Below are 22617 nucleotides of genomic sequence, written 5' to 3'. Positions count from 1 at the left end.
CGATAAGAGTCATAAGCAGACGGTCGGCAGAGAAAGGATGGAGAGGATAGAGAGGATGGGGTAGATTTACTAGGTTAATGCGCTAGAAGTGAAATCAACTCAAGGTGAGGGTGAGGGAATACCACCGTGATCGCATGAAACGACTCACCCAGTTGACTGTTTATCAGTAGCAGTTAACCAAGTAAAGGTAGGGTTGTGGTGTTGCAAGAGTTGGAGCCAAGTTGATTCTACCGCGGAGACTGATTCATTGTATTAGCATCAAGCCTTGGTTAATCTGTGAATCTCTTCGAAGTAGAACTTGAGGTCATCCGGCTTGACAAATGGGGTGATACCATGGCCAAGGTTGGCAATCCATCCCTGCTTGCCGCCACCGAAACCAGCGACCATCTCTTCAACCACCTTCGTGATAGACTTCCTAGTACCGTACAGAACACCCGGGTCCGCGTTACCCTGCAGAACCTTACCCTTCGCCTGCGCAACCTTGTATGCCTCCGCCGGCGCGTGTAGCCAGTCAAGGCCGATAGTGTTGTATTTGGTGTCGCAGAGATCCGACAAGGCGTACCATGCTCCCTTCGCGAAGACGGTCATAGGAACAGGCTCGAGGCCCTTTGATTGGAGACGCGCGGGAAGGTTGTCAGCGATGTAGTTCAGGTACGGAAGAGCAAAGGTTTTGAAACAAGATGGCGATAGCTCGCCCGCCCATGAATCGAAGACTTGGATCATCTACGACAGTCAGCATTAAACCAAGACTCCTCGTTTTGAGCCATACCTGTGCTCCAGCTTGCACTTGAAGAGCCAAATACTCCACGCAGAGCTCTGCAATCTTCTGCAGCAGCGCCTTGCTCTCCTCGGGATACTTGTAGATCCATGTCTTCGTCTGGATGAACATCTTGCTACCTCCACCTTCAACCATATAGCACAGCAGCGTCCAAGGCGCGCCACAGAAGCCAATCAGCGGCACCCTCCCTGCCAGCTTTTGCCGTGTCATGGTAATAGCCTTGTAGACATAGTCCAAAGACTCTGCCACATCCACCTTCCTCTCAAGAACCTCCTTGTACTGTTTGTCCTCTGGCGTTTGCAGCGGGTCGGGGAAATGAGGGCCCTTCTTGTCCACCATTATGACCTCCATGCCCATAGCTTGCGGTATAACGAGAATATCGGAGAAGATGATGGCAGCGTCGATGAGGCCCGCGTAGCGCTCAATCGGCTGCAGGGTAAGAGTGGATGCGATTTCGGGGCTGCGGCAACATTCAAAGAAGTCGTTTTTGCCTTTCGCCTCGTGGTATTCGGGAAGGTAGCGTCCGGCTTTACATTATAAGCATTGAACAGGTATAGTTAGGGAGCGCGCATACCTTGCCGCATCACCCATATCGGTGGGCGCTCAACTTTTTCGCCTGTATGTTGTCAATTCAAGCTGCTCGTTGTTGACCAAATGAAAGTATTAACCTCTCGCTGTGCGCAGAATGAGATCATTCTTCATAGGCTCGAATTGAGGTGCCATTTTTGCTGTGAGTGAATGTGATGTCTATGTCATCGGCGTCGTAAGTTTGTTAAGTTCCGGATACCCCGCGCGTGCAGCTTGGGCGCTAACCGCATCGAGACGCGTTCCTGCATCCCTACCATCGCGCTATCCCCACATCCCTCTGACGCCAAATTTGTCCCGAGGATGCTCATCAAATCTGCCCGATGTTTAACGCGTCAGGAGCTGGTGTACCAAAGAACCTCAATCCAACTAAACCGAGGACTTTGCTGCTCAACTTACAGCCTGCCAATCGTAAGCTCGACGCGATCCATCGCGAAACCACGTGCAACACAAGCTATTAGTCGAGCATGCCTTCCAATATCGCAATGTCGTGGCGCAAAAAGGAAGACTGCAGTGGGTCTTGACGAACTTCAACAAGGGCCATTGGACATCGAGGCACTACCACCCCAAGATGATACAGAACCGGAATACCCTCCGCTGTTGCAGCAAGTGCGCAACAACATGCTTAAATTCAGTCACTGTGTGCTAGTCACACGTGTGGGTGGCTTCTACGAGGTGCGCACGCGAGCCATAATCTATTTCCACTACTAAAGCACGCGTAGCTGTATTTTGAGCATGCGGATGAGTTTGCTCCATTGTTGAACATCAAGAAGTCCAAACGGAAAGTCTCGAAAGGTAGCAAGAAGCCTGCCATCTCCATGGTCAGTAATCCAATTCGCTGATGGAACAAAGAACTGATAGCGTGAGGCTGGTTTTCCAACATATCAGCTGGACAGGTACCTGAAGATCCTAGTCCAAGATCTAAACAAGCATGTCGCTATCAGTGACGAATACCTCAATGACGCACCGACAAGGGCAAAAGGAGAACCACAATACACGCGGAGAGTGTCGCGCATCGTAACGCCAGGCACCCTGATCGACGAGCATTTCATGGATCCGTGGGAGAACAACTATCTTCTCAGTATCCACGTGAACCCCGAAGTACTCGCTGAAGAGAACGCCGTGAAGCAGAGTCCTGGCAGCTCAAGTGTTTCTTCTGTGCTCAATTTACCGCGTACGGAGGTCGGCCTGGCCTGGATTGACTTGTCCAGCGGCGACTTCCTCACCCAGAGTACAGATATCGCGTCGTTGCCGTCAGCAGTAGCCCGTATCAAACCCCGAGAGATAGTACTAGACAGTGTCTTCCAAGAACAGAACCATTCGCGCATCGTCTCTATCATGCAAGAAGACGGACACATCATCACATTTCAGGAGCCATCAGAAACACCACTTACCGTCAAGGAATGGATGCTCATGCTGGAAGATGTTGTGGATGACTTTGACACGGCCAACTTCACTCCCGGTGAAATTGCCGCCGGAGGCTCACTACTGCATTATGTGAAGCACCAACTGCTTGGTTCACGCACTCGACTTCGCGCGCCAGTACGACATCAAGCGGAAGAGCACATGAACATCGACAAGAATAGTCTGAGAGCGCTGGAGATCAGGAGTACTATCAGGGAGGGCACCTACGAAGGCAGCCTACTACATGCGCTGAAGAAGACGGTCACCAAGAGTGGTACAAGACTACTCACGCACCGCCTGTGTAAGTAATCCTTCCTTGGAGGAGGCAAATTGATTGCTGACGTTGCCAAGCTGCACCATCGATGTCACTGTCAACCATCAACGATAGACTGGATCTCGTGGAAGAAATGATACAGTATCCGCAACTCCGCCAAAATGTCATTTCGCTTTTGGAACAAACGTTCGACTCTTTGCGGTTGGTGACCAAGTTCACTTACGGTCGTGGTGACGCTGATGACCTCATGGAGCTGTCGAAAACTATCCTTACCACCTCCAGTATCTTGGACGTCCTTCAAGAGCACGCCATCTCCAGAAATCCCATTCCAACTGATTCTACATCGGCGACATTGGAGAATCGCAGAAGACAATGTATCACCATGCTAGAGCATCGGTTTGATTTAGTGCAGCCGCTCGAACTTGCGCACCGTATACAACACGCCATTGACGAAGAAGGCCTATCTGAGTACCACCGTATAGAGCATGAAGAAGCTGAAGACATGTCGGAATTGGCCCAGGATGTAGTCGGTCGAGAGGCTGGAGAAGAGGACCTGAAGAACTTACCCAAGCGCATCCAGCCGAAGCCTCATGTGATTGTTGGAACCTTCAAAAGCGCGACTGACGGAAGAGAGGACGTTCATATCATGAAGCGTAATGCCAGTCCGATGCTTGAGCGTCTGCATAAGAGTTTGGATACCATGGCAAAGGCAAAGATCAAGCTGGAACAAGAAATGCGTCAAAAGATGGCGACCGACAGCCTAGTTCTAAAGTGGACACCAAACCTCGCCCATATCGCCCACGTCAAGGGCAAGGACGCATCACGCACGACCGCCTTCTACTCTCGTAGCCTAAGTAGCAGCAAATCTACTCGCTCCTTCCAAATCCCCGAGTGGACCCAACTAGGCGCCCAAATGGACGAGACCCGTTTTCGAATTCGAACTGAAGAACAACGCGTTCTGGCCTCCCTCCGCGAATCCGTCGTTCAGAACCTAGTCAAGCTCCGCCGCAACGCCGCCGTCCTCGACGATCTCGACGTAGCGTGCGCCTTTGCTATCCTCGCCATCGAGAAAAGCTTCGTCAGACCCATACTAAGCGCGGAACCAACGCACAACATAGTTGGTGGCCGCCACCCCGTCATAGAAGCCGGTTTGAACGGACAGGGCCGAAGCTTTGCTCCCAACGACTGCCACCTCGGCTCCGCTGAACGCATCTGGCTCATCACAGGGCCCAACATGGCTGGCAAGTCCACATACCTCCGGCAAAATGCGCTCATCTCCATCTTGGCACAAACGGGATCCTTTGTGCCCGCTGAATACGCGGAGATAGGTTTAGTAGATAAGATATTCAGTCGTGTGGGCTCCGCAGACAATCTTTACCAAGATCAATCTACGTTCATGGTCGAGATGTTGGAGACGGCACAGATACTCAAAGAAGCTACGCAGAGGAGTTTTGTTATCATGGATGAGGTTGGGAGAGGAACGACACCGGAGGATGGTATTGCTGTGGGGTATGCCTGCCTTCATCATCTCTACCACGTCAATCAGTGTCGGACGCTGTTCGCGACACACTTCCACGCGCTCGCGGATATGACCAAGGGTTTTGAGAAGTTGGGTTGTTATTGTAATGATGTAATGGAAGAGGATGGTGGGGGGTTCAGTTATGTGCATAGATTGAGGAGAGGGGTTAATCGAGAGAGTCATGCGTTGAAGGTTGCGAGGGTTGCAGGGATGCCGGAGGGGGCGGTGGAGGTTGCGAGGAGCGTTCTTAGACAGTTGAAGAGAGGGATGAGGGGGATCGAGCAGGCGGAGCTCGACGCGCCCACTCAATGATGGAGTGCTGGAAGGGCTGCAGGGAAACTATGAGAGTACGGTGGTCGTAACAAAATGTTGGTGCTTTACTGCATCATTCGTACATCAGCTTCAGTACCTGTTCCTGCATTGGGCCGCGCTGTCAAACACTCACACCTCATCCCTTACAATACCCGACATCGCCTGCAGTGTACATACCACTCGGTCGAAGGTTGACTGTACGCACTGCGGATCGCCACGCTGCAAGGACATGAAACGATGTTTTTCTTTTGAGACATCTCCTTACCAATGCTGTACTGGATTGACGCATACTCTCACATCACCTCTATTTATCTTACGATTTGTACCACGAAGTACCAATGTGACACAAGCTGCATGGAGATAGTGCGTGCAGCAGCGAGCCACGGATGCCACTCGAATCTATATCCCCAGCCGCATTCACAACTGTGACGAATCTTGTTCCTGGGGAACTCTTACCTTTCTACTTCGCTGCACTGCCCCCTTCTGGAATCTGCTCTACTGAAACTCTAACCCTTTTTCACCTTCGTATTCCACTCAATCTCACGAACATTCTACGAACCAGCGTTTTGTCGTCTCAGCTGTCGAGTACCTCGCACGATACCCAGTTCGCTCGAGTCAATAACGTTATCGAATGTAACATGACCGCTCGTGACAGTATGCGGCATCCGTCGCGATGCTAAATCGGGCTCTTACACAGGGGTGGTGTAGTACGAGCCATCTAGATGTGGTAATGAGGGCAGTTTATCGCTATCCGTGTCACGAAGGAAGCCGCCGGACAACGTGGCGGTGCAGGAGGAGTTTATCTGCTATGACATGTATGAGGTAGCCAGGGTGGAGATACGTTTTTGTCGAAGCAACGTTATGATGCTTGGATGTTCAGATCGACCTTCTACCCCACACTTACCCACTCTATCTTGTTCATTCGAAAGGTGAGACCTGACGGACTATCCAACGACAATACAGCATCGTATTTTCTTTTTGTGTCTTCTGTCAGCCACTTTCTATTCTGCGCAAGATCAAAGCTTTGCCGCGTACAAGAAAAGCTAAACTCGACATCGCGAGAATCATGGGTGGTGCGCCAGTTACCCCACCATCGTCATCGTCGCTTGCCGCCCCGCCACCTCAACCGCGAACGATAAGTCCAAGCATCACGCTTCAAGCCCCTCTATCGAGGCGTGGAAGAGGACCTGGTTTAGTGCTTGTGTTGGATCATTATGCGGCGACTGGCGGGAAAGAGGGATGTTTAGACCCGCCGCCGATGCAGAAATGGGCTGAGGAAGGGTTCGCGGTCGTGCAGGTATGTCAGTGCATGATGAACGGGCGGGATGACAGATCTATCTTGTGCGACTTATGAGCTAGAGATGGTTCATATGCTTGTAACGTAGTGATAACGCTGAAAACACCATAGCTACTGGTCCCTGGCAAAGTCGAAGATGGTGGCGAGTTCCCACTTCAAGAAGCACTCGACGCGCTGAAGAAGTGCGCAGGATGCGAGTTCAATAATGGTATTGGACTAATATGTTCGTATACTCTCTAATAAACCACGTGGATACTCCATCAGCATGTTAATGATCATATGCAGCATACCTATCAAGAACACCCTACTACGTCGAAGAAGCCGCCTGTCAGACCCTTGAAATCAAGGCTCTCATCTCCTACGGCGGCAGGAAGTTCACCACTCTCAGCTCGACAGCGCTTCCGCCCCAACTAGTACACATAGCGGGGCTACCAGATCCTCATCGACGTGAGTCGTGTTCATTAGTCCCTGTCTCAGCTTCGAAGGATTCAGCGCCATCCTTTGAAAACATCATCAAGACCTATCGTTACGAGGATGCAGAGAAGGAGTCTGGATGGGTACTTCCAAGCGACGAAAACTATCACAAGCGAAGCGCCGGCATCGCGCATACGAGGAGTCTGACTTTCCTGAAACCGTTGCTGGGTGGACCGTTCTTCGATCTGGAGGCAGTATGGGAAGAGCACACGAAGTTTGAGTTTGGAGAGAGGGATGTGGCGAAGACGATGGCTACGATGGTGGATCAGCCGTATGTCAACCACATCCCGACTATGACGTAAGCATCTCCTTCTGATGTCGCTCTCAACGTCGTGTTGCACGTCAAGATGATATACTAAAGCTAGATCAGCGGAGGAGTGGGCCAGGAGCGACTCACAGCGTTCTACACCCACCACTTCGTCTTCAGCAACCCACCCGACACTACCCTCTCCCTCGTCTCACGAACCGTAGGCATCGACCGCGTAATCGACGAATTCATCTTCACTCTAACCCACACCAAAGAAGTGCCTTGGCTTCTCCCCGGTATACCTCCCACAGGCAAGCCCCTCGCCATCCCCTTCACCAGTGTCGTTGCTATGCGCGGTGATCGACTGTGTCACGAGCATATCAGCTGGGACCATGCGACGGCGCTAAAGCAATTGGGGTTGTTGCCGGAGTATGTACCTTTTCCGTATGAGATTGAAGGAGAGACCAAGCCGGAGGGGAAGAGGTTTGAGGTCAAGTTGCCGGTTGTGGGGATGGAAGGGAGCAGGAAGCTGGTGGATGAGAGTTGTGAGGAGAGTAATGCGTTGATGAATGGGAAACTTCGAGTGGTCGACGATTTGTGACGGCAGTGAGTCTGTGCGAAGGAAAATCTTACACAAGAATTTCATGGGAACTATGTACAACAGTTCAAGAAAGAAACCGGGAATGATCATACCATACGAAGAATCGTGAGTCGAAGCGAATGAAGTAAACCGTGCCGATCAATGAGACTAGTACCAGCGTCCGGGCAGTGCCTGCAGGGGCCCGAGGCTGTGCGAACATCTCTCCGATAAGGTTACACAATCCCTCATCAGCTCGAAGATATTTCAGGTAGTCCATTGAGGAAGGCTGCCACTCGTTTTCGTTGGCTACTAGCATCAGCCGTGCCGCTCCGCAAACCTAATACTAAATCACGTAATGGCTGCTTGCATTGCAAAAAGACGCATATGAAGGTAGATCACCAATTCGTACCCTTGCACAACTATCATACCTGCTGACGACCTTAACATAGTGCGGAGAGGAGACCCCAGTATGTCAAAACGGCATCTTTCGACGAGTCAGACTTGCCTATCCTGATATGCTATCTTGATATCATCTCTGCTATCCTGCTATATCCGATATGATATATATCAGATATCGGATAAAGCTAGGGTCCCTTATCCTGATATCTATTCTGATATCAGGATAAGCTGCGGGCTCTGATTGGCCAGATGTTATCTCATCAATTGATAAGATACGTTTTTTCCCGAGAGGGGGTTGCAGAGTTCGAATCGCTCCAACTTTACCACATGATTTAAGTGCGTAGATATAATATGTCCCATTATTCCGAGCTTCTAATGTCCTTAATTATGGCTTCTTTATCACAGCAACCTGCGTATAGCGCGTCACATTCTCAGACAAGTATTGATCCTGCTCTTGATGCAGAATCAGCACTATCTGAGGTCCTGAACTTCGACTGCGTATTCCGCGCGACATATCCGAACAAAGGCCAGTTAGGACCATCAGGGAGGCGCAGAACGAAAGGAGCAGTGGTCTATGAATGTCTTCTCTGTTCATCTGATCAGGCCTGGTCGAATTCGAAACGAGACAATGCCATATACCATGCAAAGCGCAAACACAGCGACGTTATTAACTCCCCGGATAATTCGATACTTGAACGATCATCGGAAACTGGTCCTCTATTAAAGCAAGCTAGGCTTGGTGATTATTATCTAGCAAAGCCTTTAGAATTAGCCCTCTGCAGAGTGTTTAATCCCTAGCGCTATACTGAGAGCATGGTTGCCCTTCTCACACGTCGTCGACTACCCTTTTCGGCAGTTACATGGGATGAGATGCAGGACTTCATGCTAGCCTGCAATCCCGCGATTGAGGACCTTATTATAGCATTACGACATGAGGCCATGCGTTATATTACTACAAACTTTAGCCTATACCAGTCGCAGTTGAAGGCTAAGCTACAGAGCGCCGTTTCGAAGGTCCACATCTCATCTGATCTCTGGACATCGCCACATCGCCATGGTGTACTAGCAGTATGTGCACGATGGGTTGATAAGGATTACCAGCCTAGGAGAGTACTTCTGAGTCTACTAGAGATTCGACACAGTCATTCTGGTGAACGTCAGTCTCGACTTATCTCGTCAACACTCGTCCTATATGGTATCACGAAGCAACTCGGGTGTCATACTGGCGATAATGCGACATCAAACGATACGTGTTTGCAGCATTTGTCAACCAGGCTCAAGCAGGATCATAATGTACGTTCCTACCTTATTCTTATCCAGTCATCTAACCTATAGTAGATCAACTGGGATCCGAAACGGCACCGTATCCGCTGTATCCTTCATATTATCAACCTATCCCTTCAAGCCTTCCTTTTCGCGTCTTCACATGAAGCACTTCAAGCCGCCCTTGATGCTGCTAGCGACGTCACTGGTGATGAACTCTACGAACGGTTCTATCTCGCCCTGTACGACACGTCTGGTGGTGATACATTAGACCAGCCAGACCAGATGACACAAGCAGGTCAGACAGGAGCTCAGATGAGACGCCTCGGCCGCGCCGCGTCTAAAAAGGTTTCTGTTCAAAAGGGCAATCCTCCATTGAGAGCAGATAATAGTTCAGACATCACCACTAGTAGGAAGGGCTGGTTTATGGTCCCTGCTCTACGCAAACTACACCGGATCGGGCTGTGGCTGCGTAGTTCAACTATCCACAGTGATGCATGGGATGAGCGTATCAAATTACGACTCGGCATTGATAATGCTACACGTTGGAATTCATGGTATAAGATGATCGATAGTCTACTGAGGAAAAAGCAGCAAGTAAAGCAGTTCCTGCTTGACTATGACAAGACTCTAGGTGATAATATTCTCACCTCTTCAGATTGGGAATACCTAGAGAAAACACACGGATTTCTCCAGCCCTTCACATCTACAACGCTATGGGCTCAAGGTGCGACGACGACGCTCTCGCAAAACCTGATGATTATGGATATACTACTGCGCCATTACGAGCAGAAGAAGGTAATATCTTGGCTTCGCATCTAAACCAATTACTGATCGTCTCTTTTAGGAACTCTATAAAGCAGAGGAGACATGTGACCCTCTCATGCTGCACTCGATTGATATGGGCTGGTTCGTACTTGACAAGTACTATACTATGTCTGAAGAGTCACCTATCTATGCAACTGCCCTCCTTCTCGATCCGTCGAAGCGAGCGCGATATCTTGAGATACACTGGAAGGAGGAATGGGCGGAGACTGCCATTACGCGCGCCCGTACAATCTGGGATGAAGAATACAAGATGGCAGACACCCTCGGCCCTGCCTAGCCGCTGAGCGAAGTATCTAACTCGCAGCAGGGGCAGCCGGACGAGCTTGATCGGCTTCTGGACGAGATGATGGTCGCTGAGGACATAGCCAAGGACGTAGATGACTTCGAAAACTTCATCCGCACCCAGCCGATAAAGATTGAAGGCTCCCCTCTTCTCTGGTGGTGTCAGAGGGATCAGATTCGGACATATCCGCGTCTTAGTCGCATGGCCATCGACATACTATCTGTACCCCCTGGTTCTGCTGATCCTGAGTCAGCATTTAGTGGAGCGAGACGTACTGTATCATGGGATCGCGAAAGGATGTCATGTGCTAATCTGGAGAAGGTTGAATGTATTGGCAACTGGCTGCGTGAAGGACTCATTATACCATCATCACGTGGAGGTAGAGGGCTCGTCGTGGACGGTGATATAAACAGTAGTACTCGGGTTGATTCAGATGATGATCTAGATTAGAAATGAATGAAATATTACCCTTTAAGCTATGCATCTAACGCTATATCATCTCTGCTAAAACCGCTATCCTGATATCATCTCTGCTAACCTGCTAAGCCGATATCATATCAGGATAGTGCGTTATCCTGATATCGGGATAATTTATCATATCGGATATGATATCAGGATAGGCAAGTCTGGTCCAGAGCGATAACATCATCAACACAGTCGAATTTGAAAACAAATATTTCTCTCCAACCTGCTGCCTATGTTGCGCGACGCTCGTATCGAGAAAGCGACGCTTATTGTAGTCGAGCTCAAGCTAAAGCTTACGTATAGAGATACCCTGGATCATGACTAGTAAGATTGCGATATGATACATACAAAGGGAGATGCATGACATCGGCTCCAATGGCAATAGAGCGAATGCGAGATTGAGGGGGAAGCCGAGACCAAAAGCAGGAATCCACAATAGATTTGAGGACATCGAGAGGCCCTTTCCAGATTCGCATAGGCATTGCCTTCGTCAGCCATATGGATGCGACGGATCAGCTCCAGAATGAAATGTTGACAGTCGCCGGTGAACGCGCGTATTCTCTCGGCACTTCAAGAAAGCAATTTAACGTGCCAACGTTCTTTGTTTTGTAGACTTCTTCTTGGCCCTCAATTAATTGGCCATCAGGGAGATCCACTAGAACGCGAGTTATACATACTACGTAAAAAGACATCTTCTGCATTGGCTGTTAAGCCTAGCTAACAAAATATACTACCCTGCACTATTATCAGTATTGTATTATTATACGTACCTTTTTAGTTGCCTAGCCTAGTAGTGTAGAGTTGCGTTCTAATAGCTAGCGGGGAACTACAACCCAAAGAAGATAGGTCAAGATAATTCCTACATATCGTGGCGTAGTATCAGGTAGGGTGATTAATGGGTTGGGGTGGGGTTGGGGTTGGGTTGACTTACGTAAGACCACAGCCCCAACCCAACCCCAACCCATCTTTTTCACGCTAAAAAATGGGTAGGGGTAAGGGCAGGGTAGGGTTAGGGTTGGGTCATAAAACTATAGGTATACCTAGGTATTTAGCTACTACTGTAATTAAAATCTATAATATTAGTAGACTCAAGTCTATATATGTTAGGGAATAAATAAGTCGTAACCCAACCCCTACCCATCTTTAGTTAACCTCAACCCTACCTCTACCCACGCCAAGAATAACCTAACCCCAACCGTACCCAACGCTCCTATCACCCCTACCCAACCACTGTCCCAAGAATGGGTGTACCCAACCCATTTACCAGCCTAGTATCAGGTCACCTAACCTAAGGCAGCAAGATATAAGCCTCGATAGCCTCTCGGGGACAGAAGGCAGCTTCTTCAGACAATGCCAACCCAGCAATTGCTTCTCGTTACCTCTTTGATTTTCCTATCCTACTGATTGCGGGTTGGGTACATTGTTTTGCGACAATATGTGTTAAGAATTGAGACTAAGTGCTGCAAACAAATCTAGGAATTACTAAAAGGATATATCTACACAGACGCTATAGAAGATAAGCCTAGCTCTTTTTACAATAACGTAGGTTCAGAGCGAGCTGGCTTTAATAAACGCTTACACTATTTAACTCCAAATCTAACGCTGATCCTTGAATTAAATCGTTTATCTAGCTTGTAAACCGTTGCGTATCCGTTGTCTCCACATGTCTGACTAGGGTCATTGACGCATTTTTGAGAACAGGCTCCATCTGCAACCTTTGCCGCCTTCATATCATCATTCGTACTGCAATAGTAATACACACCATTAACACCTATGAGTGTGTAATTGTGACCTGAACATCGTTGCGCGCATTCATTCAGTGAAGGGGTCTCAATCTTTGTACCAATGGTCCAAGTACCTCCTGTATAGCAGCCCTGATACGTGGTTTTGGTGCATTTACTCAGTTTATCCGTCAAGTCTTCTTCTCGCTTGAGGAACTCTTGCTCACGGTCCGGAAGCTCCTTCTGCTTCTGGCTGATTTCGGCAATGAGTTGCTGCTCACGCTCGAGCCATTGTTCTCTCTCTGGCTAGCAACCGTCGGCGTTGGTGCCAGAATTGTTTTGGGAGGCCAAAGGGACAGGTTGATCGAAGCTGATGCCGTTTGTACAAGTGCACGAGCAGCTGTGTTACTGTAGCGACGGATCTGTACATGTGATTGATGGATTTACACCTATTTTTCTAAATAAGTGTGTACAAATTAAAATAACTCCAAGTGTTAACCTACTATTCGCGCATGTGTACGATGTCCCGGAAACGTCGAGAGAGCTTCCAAGTACTTGTTGTATGTCTTCGCCATCGACCTTAGCACAAAGACTGGTAACAACAAGAATCCAAGGAAGCCTCTTATTAAGTTCGAGTGGACGAGGAGAGCTTGGGGACAAGGTTTGTCTTTTGTTTCGTGGACACTAATTGCGAGAAGGCCACGATTTTATATCTTTAGTCATCATCATCTTCTTCATCCCTTCTTCTGAATACTTCATGCAATGTGTAATTCACCAACTAAGATCTACGTGATATTGACCATTTGTTGGCAATGCGTCCGGTAAAAAGAAGATCATCCCGAAGCTCGCCATAAACGTTCGTTGCAATTCGCGAGGATTCTTTCTCGGGAGAATTGTTTTCGTAGCATCGCTACTAGCTCGTTTCGTTCTTGCTAAGCATAGCTTTCGGTTCTGGATGGGTGATAGAGCATTCGATTATCGGAGCGATCACCTTATGCTTTCTTTTCAGCCTTACAATATTTAACTCGGTACGAACCGTGCTATGGAAACAACTCATTATGTGCATTGCCGACATTAAGAACAAAGGGTTAAGGCGGATAGAGGGGTTTCGATGAATATCAAAAGTAGCAAGTGGAAATCCTGCTGGATAAATAACACTATGATAAGTTCGTGCGTCAACTTTTCTTACCGATATCTCGTCTGGGAGAACCAACACCATGCAGACAGTTTTATTCCTCGCGTCGCTTTTACTCTGGCGCATGACCAACGCGCAGACTCCGTCGAACCTACATTCAGACCCGTTGCTAACATGCGAAAATGGTAATTCCTCTAGATCCTTAATAATGTATTGTTATCAACAACTGATACATATTTCCAGGATACACTCCATCCCTCTTATGCGCTGAACCACTTCCAGTTGACGAGCAGTGCTCCTGCACTTACCAGGATGGAGCAAAGTTCAACCAAACTCGTCCTGATTTCACGGGCTCCATCCCTATTACCCCAAGCCTAGGCGACGGAGAGCAGATGGGGCCCAAACCATGCACTGAAGAAATCATCCAGCCACGCATACAGATCTCGAGGTCTCCCAAAGTGAACACATTCGAGCCCAGCACTATTTCCACTAATATCATCGACAACCCTGAGGACAGCATCTTGTTAGTAACTGATTCGAGACAGAGGTGCCAGAACTTCCTAGTGTTTATTGACAATGTCCGTGTAGGAGTAACTTCTGGAACAGGTGAGCTTGACGGCAGCTGGTGTGGGTCGGGAGAGGAGTGCATTGAGCATCATGGTGGAAGTCATGCATACTTCAAACTCTTAAAAGGTAAGGACTTCTACGCTCAGAAATTGTGAGACCATTGTTCTAATATTCGATGCCTTTTCTATCAGGACGACGCAAGATCGGTCTTCAATGGGTCGATGTTCCTGAAGCATGCAAACATTATTCCGAAGCAGTTGGATCCTTTCAGGTATATAAGCCGTGTGAACCTCTAGTGTAGAGCTGTATGTTAGGACTGTTTCTTGAACGATGTAGGAGGGAATTCAGTCCAGTAGTCAAAGTTTTGCTAAGCAACACGTTGATGTAATAATAGAAAGTCGTGTTCCACTCGCTATACAAGTCTGTTATATTCTAAGAAGCTCATACATAAAAGATAGCTTTGGAGAAATCACGTAGTCAGATATGCAGCGCGCAGACGATAAGTTTGAATGTTTCTTGCTACGGTCATGGATTATGTTGCGATACGCATCATAGATACGTGCCAGAATCATAATAGAAATATGGTATGTGCGTTGTCTGGTGGTGAGGGGCACGGGAATGTATAAGCACATCGCGGCTGAGTGGATGAAGTTTGACGAAGAAGATTACAGAATTGTTGAAATAAACGTTCCGGGTATGATTTTCAGGTTGTGGGCCAAAAAGGCGGCGTCAAGATAGCAAGAATATCAATTCCAAAGCAAAGTGTACAGCACTTTCTAATCTAGCATCGCTTCAGTAGTAACGGGCCATCAGTGCTTCAATATATCTAATCGATCTTGGCTATCCTGTCGCAAGACATTTCACTCAGGCTCTAACTTTTGGTGTAGCGCACTCGTTCATAATCTTGAACTGTTGTTCCCCTTCTCCTCACTTTCTACGCTCGGCGTTCAAGCTCAATCAGCCACTCTTACTTTATAGTCCATGCAACGTCAACAATTACTTCGAAATGAGGGAACCAAAGGAGGATCCAAGTACAAATTTGTCTTAAGCGTAAGTCTCAACACATCCAGATCCGACACCTTCGTCTTCTCCTTCTTCCTAAAGCACAGTCTAATCTCGGCCCTCCCACCAGACACACCTCCATCAATTCTTTGGATATTGTTCATACGCCCAGCGCGCGCTTGTGCCAGTGCAGCGGTGTGAGACTAAGGAATGTCGACTGTCTAGGGGTGGGCGCTCTAGGGACCGGCAGATTGTGAGGATATATAGGATGCTTTTGCAACCAAGGAGGGTGGTGTGTGCAAAAGGATACGGATATCCCTTTAATCGTTGTCATAATTCCACGATTGAGAAGAGTAGGCCTAATGGCGAACGATGTTGAGCAGCGGGCGGAGTACCTAGGCATATCAAGAGTGGTGCTTAATTTGTAGGCTCGATGTTCGGGGTCCGGAAAGCAGTTCCAAGGGCGGATGCAGGAATATTTTGTACTGGTAGTCCGATATTACCTCTTTGTTTACGGGGCCCGACTGCTTCATACAGACCATTGGTCGTCATTACCTTTCTCTCAAGTCGCCGCCGTCATCCCAGGTCTTTCTTGTAACGAAGACGAACTCCGTAAATGCAATTGATAACATGTAGCTGACACCCCACATGCCCTACCTATATTTGCGAAGATTGACGACGGGCTCCACTGCGAAGAACATGTAGCAAAGATACGCTGTGACTGTCTGGTGTCGCCTTTGTCTCCGTTACCGATCGCCTCCCTTTAGCAAGATGTGGCATCCCCAATCGTGTGAACTACGCGTATCCCTTGTTTCACGGTGAATGATATTAGGAGAAAGTTGGTAAAAGTATTTGAGGAAGGTTCGAGGACAGGAAGGGTTGTGTAGGGTTTTCATCGAAAATAGCCGCAAGTGTTTCACGCAAGTAAAAGATCATTCGTGTATACGGAAGTTGTAGAGATGCTAGAAAGGAACGAGCAAGTTAGGAAAGATGACAATGTAGGAAGCATTACAGGAACAATCCCAGTTTCAATTGAAAAGACTACTGAACCCCTCATTTACTAAGATGCCGTTATTCGGGCTCTCCCCTGTCTAAGAAGAACGCCGTTTAACTAGCAAACAAAACAAGATAATGGATGCCTTGCAGAAAGTAAAAGAGAAAGAAAAGCTCTCGTTGGTATCGCAGAAGCTGTTGTCGACGTAATGCTGAGAACATCGTGCAATGTCGTCAGGCTGACAGTGTGTCAATAACCTCGAATGCAACAGAAAAAAAAAACTCCTCCACGCCACATTCCCCCGGCCCCCCATGGTTATACCTCATGCTCATAAAATTTCATGCCACTTCAATACAACTCTACTCCGGCAAACTGTGATATGCACCTCTTACTGAGATGCACACTGCACGCGCTCAGCACCCGGATGCATGTCATCGTCCTCATCATCCATGCCACCCATGCCCCTCGCACGCTGCTGCTCGCCACTCGGGTCAACATCCTCGAGGGTAAAGTCCTCCGTCATGGCATCAGCAGGCGGCATACTCTCCGGGACCTTGCGCGGCGGCAAGACAGATTCCAAGGCACGGATCTGCTCCGGGCTCATGGGGCCTCCATCCTCGTTGTTACCAAGGCGCTCAGGGAACTTGACGTCGAATTGAATGTACAAGTTGCCAAAGTCGTGGTGGCGGTATGATGGCATACCCTGGCCACGGATGACCTTGACTTGGCCGGGGGAAATGCATTCACCCGGGATGATGTCGACGGTTAACCAGCGTTCGTCTAGGTGCTCAATGTGGATTTGGCCACCGGCGAGGGCGGTCAGGAGGTCGATCTCGGCGTGGTAGAAGAGGTCGTCGTCTTTGCGTTGGAAGCGCGCGTGTGGCTTTTGTTCGATTTCGAAGACTACGTCACCCGGTTCTACGCCGGGGAGTTGGTCACCCTCGCCGCGGAACTCGATCTTGTGGCCAGACTTGACACCGCGGTCGACGTGTACATGGAGGACTTTCCGCTCGATGATGGTCTTCTTGCCATTGCATTGCTTGCATCGGTCCTTGTCGCGGATGATTTCTCCTTCGCCCTGGCAGTCTGGGCAGACGGTTTGGAAGCGCTGGATCATGGGACCCATTTGGCGCATCATGTGCTTCATACCGCGGCCGTCACAGCCAGCGCACTTCTTAACAGCACCGTCCTTGCCGCCAACTCCGTGGCACTTGGGGCAGATGACGGATTTCTGAAGAGCGAGCTTGGAAACCTTGCCGCGGTAGACATCCTCGAGCGATACCTTGTGGACGTGGGAGATGGTTCGTGCCTTCTTGGGGCCTTGTTCCCGTCCTCCACCCATGCCACCGCCGAACATGCCGCCAAAGGGGCCGCCGCCGCCGCCGAAGAACTGCGCAAACAGGTCCTCAGCAGCCATGCCACCGCCTCCTCCCATGCCACCTTGTTCGAGGCCTTCCTCGCCATATTGGTCATATATTTGGCGCTTCTGCGGGTCTGACAGAACTTCGTATGCGTGTGAGAGGTCCTTGAACTTGTCGGCTGCCTCGGGGTTGTGGGCATTCTTATCGGGATGCCACTTGAGTGCTCCCTTCTTGTACGCGGTCTTTAGTTGGGACTCGGAGCAGTCTGGCGCTACCTGTTGTTGTTGTTAGACTTGCAACGTTCTGTGCTCGTGGACGAGGCTGTGCTTACCCCCAGGAGGTCGTAGAACTTTGTGTCTTTGACCATTGTCGCGGTTGGTGAGTGTGCGGCGGAGATATAGACGAGGGGCTAGCGGGGTCGTAAAAGTCGAGTTGAGGGACAATGAAGAGGGGTATGTGAGTTGGTCTGTGGAGAGCACGGATCGCGGTGTGCTAGTAATTCTTTATACAAGTCAGCGTCGAGCCTTGGGGCTGGTTTCGCGGTGAAGTAGTCGCCCAGATGCAGGTCAGCCTTGCAGGAGAAGGCGTGGGTAACTCGTCGAAATGATGACAAGGTGAATGAAAAGCGCTTACCGAGAAGTCGCCGCGGGAGTGTGTCGCGGTCGAGGAGTGAAGCACGGGTATCTGACTCGAAAGGCAGTGGTATGTGTGTATATTGATTGCGAGCAGAAGGCGACGCTTGTGGACTTAAAAGTAGTAACCGGGATGTTGCAAATGCACCGGCTGCGCCGAGCGAGAGAAGATTCCAAACAATTCCATGCCCTTCCATGGTCCCTCAACAGCCCAAGATTGCCTGAAAACTGCCATTCTGCCTGCCCAAACCACACGGCGATCTCCACAGTATTGAACCCAGCTCAACAAATTCCAAGTCCATCGTGCGATACCTATAATTCTAGCAAAAGTCGAGATTCTGGATGCGCATTTCTTGGGAAGCTTCGCTGGACGCACGCTCGGACCGCCTTTGCGTGAACCAATCAGGTCGAGAGCAGATCAGTAGGGCTCTTATCGCCGAAGATTGGCGAAGATCCGGTAGCCGGAAAAGGACCCTGAATTCGCCTTGCCTCTTGCGCCATCGCGCAGTCCCGGCATCAGCCACATGTAGAATTTGATCACTAGTCAAGGCTTGTAGAAGGTACATGTGCCTCAGGCAACGAGACCAAGGCAGCAATACACGAGATACAAACGTCATCAAGCTTGGCTCGGCATCAGGTATCCTCACAGCAGACACTAAAACCATACGTACCACGCAGCCAACCTTCATCTGTAGAAAGCTTTAACTGGTCCTCGCGCTCGAACCTCGGGTTGTCTATTGCATTCTAGAAACTTGTGGACGGTGGGTTTGCCTGAGGCATACGTCCAACGCAGCAGTCTGACAGTGCCGCTTTCTTTCCAGCAGACTAGTACTGAAAGCGAAGGTCGGCCTGGGCAGCGCAATGCATCGCGACCAGTTAACATGCAAGTTAGTATAGTCCTCATTCTTCGCAGCGATGTATTGAGCACGTTGAAGGCAAACCAGATCTCATTAATTGCAGCAAGTCTGCCCAGCCTCCTTACAAGAAAAAAGCCCATGACTTCAGCTCTGATACTAGCTTTACTAGGCAACGAAGCTCAATGGAATGCATCAGAGCTGCCATGACCTGTCATCATCAAGATGCCAGATACTATATTGGCAGCTGAGCCAACTCTCCCCTGGTAAACTTCATCCATTCCATCGCTGAGCACACATGCTCCTGATGTTTGGGCCAGAACACTCCGTTGACGTTCCCAACTTCATTACCCGCACAAGCTTGATCTGGGTTGAGATATTTATATTAGGTCAGTGTGCTACACCTGGAGGCAAAAGGTAATGATAAGTCCAAGGGAAGTGAAATAAGGAGATGTGGTTTGTGTCAAATCGACTTCCTAACTCAATGTCACAGTCGACGGTCAACCCACACCCGCTCGTTCCACTGCAACTTCAACGCCATTGTTTGCTTCACTCGAGACCTTACAGATCACCCTTAGAACCATTTCACCCACCCAAGTTCCGACAACCCCTCACCTTATTTGCCATGAGTAATGCGTACCCATATCAACTACCTCTACTTTGCATATACGACAAATGAGTACATAGTAGCACCATCGAGGTAAACCCGCTCCCCTCGCAGTTGCACCACAAGCGCACGCTGACCAGATGATCAACACCGTAGGAAACGACCTGAGATCGTGGAGTAGTAGCTCAAGATGCGTATTTAATTGAGTAAGAATGGTAAGAGCGCGGTTTCGTGATGAATTCTTCGGCAGACGTAGAGGAGATCGATCGAATCCTTGACCGAGAGCGTGCATCCAATACGCAGCTCGAAGAATTCCCGAACCGCCACTCGCTACTCTTCTTCCTTTCTGCGTCCACATAGAAACTGCGCCACGTTTCCGCAGATGCTCTGTCAAGACATACTGTGTCATGTTTATACAAGCTCCGCCAGTCCGTTCCAATACTTTCAGACAACTCGTGCCACTCGGCAACGCCAAACGTACCGCCCTACATATCCCAACAAGTTCCAGTGCCACCTCCGTAAGGGATAGTAGACCCTCCAAGACGCTAACTTCTATGCAAAAGAGCCCCAATCTCGAACCACATTCTACTCAGTCGCGTGGATGTAGCAGTAGAGGAGACTCTCACTGAGCATGCACCCTAATTACAAAACCTACCACCAAGTACCGACAAGCGAACCAACTACTGCGATGACAGTCAGGATATTAGTACCAACATTATCTCTAGTAGCGATGGAATTGGAAGTAGTAGAACCATTATTGTTGGGCGCCTCGATTCCAGCGTCGGGGTCACTCTTCGAAATGCCGCCTCTTTCAGTAGTAGCCGGACCATCGACAGTAGGATAGAGCAATGCCTGCACTATTTCCAAGGCGGCCATTTGTTCACCGACACCAAAGCTGCCGTCATTTATGCCATTGTCGGTCCATCGGAGACCGCACGATACCTGGTCTTCACCAGCATTACACTGGGCTGCAGCAGCCTTTGCTGAGGCCTTGAGCAAGGGGTCGATCTGGTCGCGTGTCCATGGAGCGATAATGGCCGTGTATCCTAGCCAGCGGGCAAGATATGCTTTGTAAGAGCGCTGGTCGATGTCGCACTTGCCATTATTCTCACAAGCGACTTCGCTCATAACGCCATCCTTGAAGAAGACGTCGACTCCGTTGACGATGCCTTGAAGTCTATCTTTCCACAGCTGGCTTTGAGTCTGGTTCATGTAAGCAAATGTGCGCCCATTCAGTAAGCCAAGACTGTCGTATACGTACAACGTTCCACATGGCAGCAGCACCGGACATGTGCACACCAGCGTTGTAGGTCCATTGAATGCGGTTGATGGTGGTACAGTTTTCAGAGTCGCCGGTGCCATCGAAGAAATGGAAATCTGAGCTCATGAGTCCTATAGACTGCTCCCATTCCCACGTCCTTTCGGCCCATTCAGAGTACGTATCGTTTCCAAGATACTTATATAAACGTGCAGCGATATTAAAGAAGCATCCATTAGAAATAGTGTTCTTGTAGTCGTATCCAGAGTTCGTGGGAAAGACCTGCCACTTAAGTCCGCCACCGCATCTCTCCGCATCCCATCGTTCGTGCTGGGTCTGGAATACGGCCTGAGTGAGAGAGATCCATGAAGGTCCGTCTTTGAGGTCGGGTAATTTGTTCTCAGCAGCCGACATGGCAGCCATGCCCCAGAAACCTTGGTCGTCGTTTCCAAGGGTTTTAGTTTGATTCGGTGGCATAAAGGCATTGTAGTCCCCAATCTGATGTTGCAGCGCCTGCTTCGTAATGGCATTATACTGGTCGTCTCCAGTATAATACCAGTAATCAATAAAAGCGTTGAACATGGCACCGCATTCCCACCAATAATACGGATCTGGAAGATTGCCGGGGACCCTGCCTGGCCTGTCACCAGTGTATTGCTTCCGCAGATTCGTCGAAAGTGCCTTTGCAGCGTTTTTAATCGAGTCTATGTCCATTAGCGCTATCTCGAGGCATATTCAAGAGTCAAGATACCTACCTGGTGAATTAACGTCCAGCTCAATAGCGCATACACCTGACAGTAATAGACTTGAGGCACAGACGCCCCCGAGGGCGTACCGAAGCTTCATGTTGTCGACCTAGAAGCCAGAATGACGTCCTTTGCGACCGTTTACAGGATGCAGCTGGGATCAAGCGCGAGGCTAGAGCCAATAGATTGACGCGCGATCCTTAGCACGATGCGCTTTGGAAGACCGGTCGGACGTTTGCGACGTTGCCTCTGGTCTGGTGGAATATGCCACTTCCAAGGTTGACGTCGGGAAGAAGGGCAAATCAGGGGGGCAGACGACGGCGCGGCACAAAAGGCAGGAACAAGGAGAAGTCTACATAACGGTATTCTCTAACCGAGCAAGACATCTAATTAAAGCCGCGCAGCCTATCCGAAACATGCAGCCAAGCGATTAAGGCATCCAAGCGGGCGGTGCAGCCGATCGAGCGGCCTACAGTATCCGTGCGTTCGATGGGCATGGTCGTTGGTTGGACACCCCCACCACCACCACAACAAAACTTCAACGCGTCATAACTCAACTAATATGGACCTGATTCAAGAAGCGATTGCAGAAATCGAATCGCGTGAACCAGGAGATGAATTCTCGTACCAAGCAATCGCGAAAAAGTATGGTGTACCACGAACGACGCTGATGAGACGACACAAGGGCGAATCCGAGACCTATGGCTTGCGCAAGCTCTCCCTCCATCTAGAACACGAAGCTGAGCTTGTACGATACATCAAAACGCTTACTGAACGACGTTTGCCACCTACAAGAACAATGGTACAACAGTTTGCCAGTGAGTTGGCTGGCAAACCGGTCTCCGAAACCTGGGTTTCCCGGTTCCTCCGCCGGCATCCCAACCATCTCATCTCTCGCTCGGGCAAAGCCATGGCCAAGGAGCGGACCAAAGCTGATTCAGGAGCCAAGTACAGCTTGTATTTCAAGCTTTTACATGAAAAGATGGAGGAGTACAACATACAACCCATCCATATATTCAATATGGACGAAAA

At 49.4% G+C, this 22617-nt stretch overlaps 4 protein-coding genes across 4 annotated transcripts; 1 reads left to right on the top strand and 3 right to left on the bottom strand.

Moving 5' to 3' along the window:
• Positions 1–258: 258 nt before the first annotated feature.
• ALTATR162_LOCUS7802 (uncharacterized protein) lies at positions 259–1501 on the bottom strand (the record flags this gene model as incomplete). The annotated part of the gene is made up of 4 exons (XM_043315431.1): positions 259–723; positions 770–1305; positions 1353–1394; positions 1447–1501. 4 exons carry the CDS (start codon positions 1499–1501, stop codon positions 259–261), a joined length of 1098 nt encoding a protein of 365 aa, XP_043171366.1.
• Positions 1502–1984: 483 nt separating this feature from the next.
• Positions 1985–7491, top strand: ALTATR162_LOCUS7801 (uncharacterized protein; the record flags this gene model as incomplete). Its single annotated transcript, XM_043315430.1, has 8 exons — positions 1985–2038; positions 2086–2184; positions 2225–3068; positions 3119–4545; positions 6281–6392; positions 6455–6616; positions 6662–6941; positions 7014–7491. The coding sequence occupies 8 exons, from the start codon at positions 1985–1987 to the stop codon at positions 7489–7491; spliced, it is 3456 nt and encodes a 1151-aa protein (XP_043171365.1).
• Positions 7492–16515: 9024 nt separating this feature from the next.
• On the bottom strand, positions 16516–17855 carry ALTATR162_LOCUS7800 (uncharacterized protein; the record flags this gene model as incomplete). Its single annotated transcript, XM_043315429.1, has 2 exons — positions 16516–17763; positions 17820–17855. 2 exons carry the CDS (start codon positions 17853–17855, stop codon positions 16516–16518), a joined length of 1284 nt encoding a protein of 427 aa, XP_043171364.1.
• Positions 17856–20232: 2377 nt separating this feature from the next.
• ALTATR162_LOCUS7799 (uncharacterized protein) lies at positions 20233–21685 on the bottom strand (the record flags this gene model as incomplete). The annotated part of the gene is made up of 3 exons (XM_043315428.1): positions 20233–20784; positions 20843–21543; positions 21595–21685. 3 exons carry the CDS (start codon positions 21683–21685, stop codon positions 20233–20235), a joined length of 1344 nt encoding a protein of 447 aa, XP_043171363.1.
• Positions 21686–22617: the final 932 nt, after the last annotated feature.

This window comes from Alternaria atra, assembly GCF_907166805.1.
Source record: "Alternaria atra isolate CS162 genome assembly, contig: 28, whole genome shotgun sequence".
NCBI lineage: Eukaryota > Fungi > Ascomycota > Dothideomycetes > Pleosporales > Pleosporaceae > Alternaria > Alternaria atra.
This window is presented reverse-complemented; position numbering and strand designations above follow the sequence as displayed.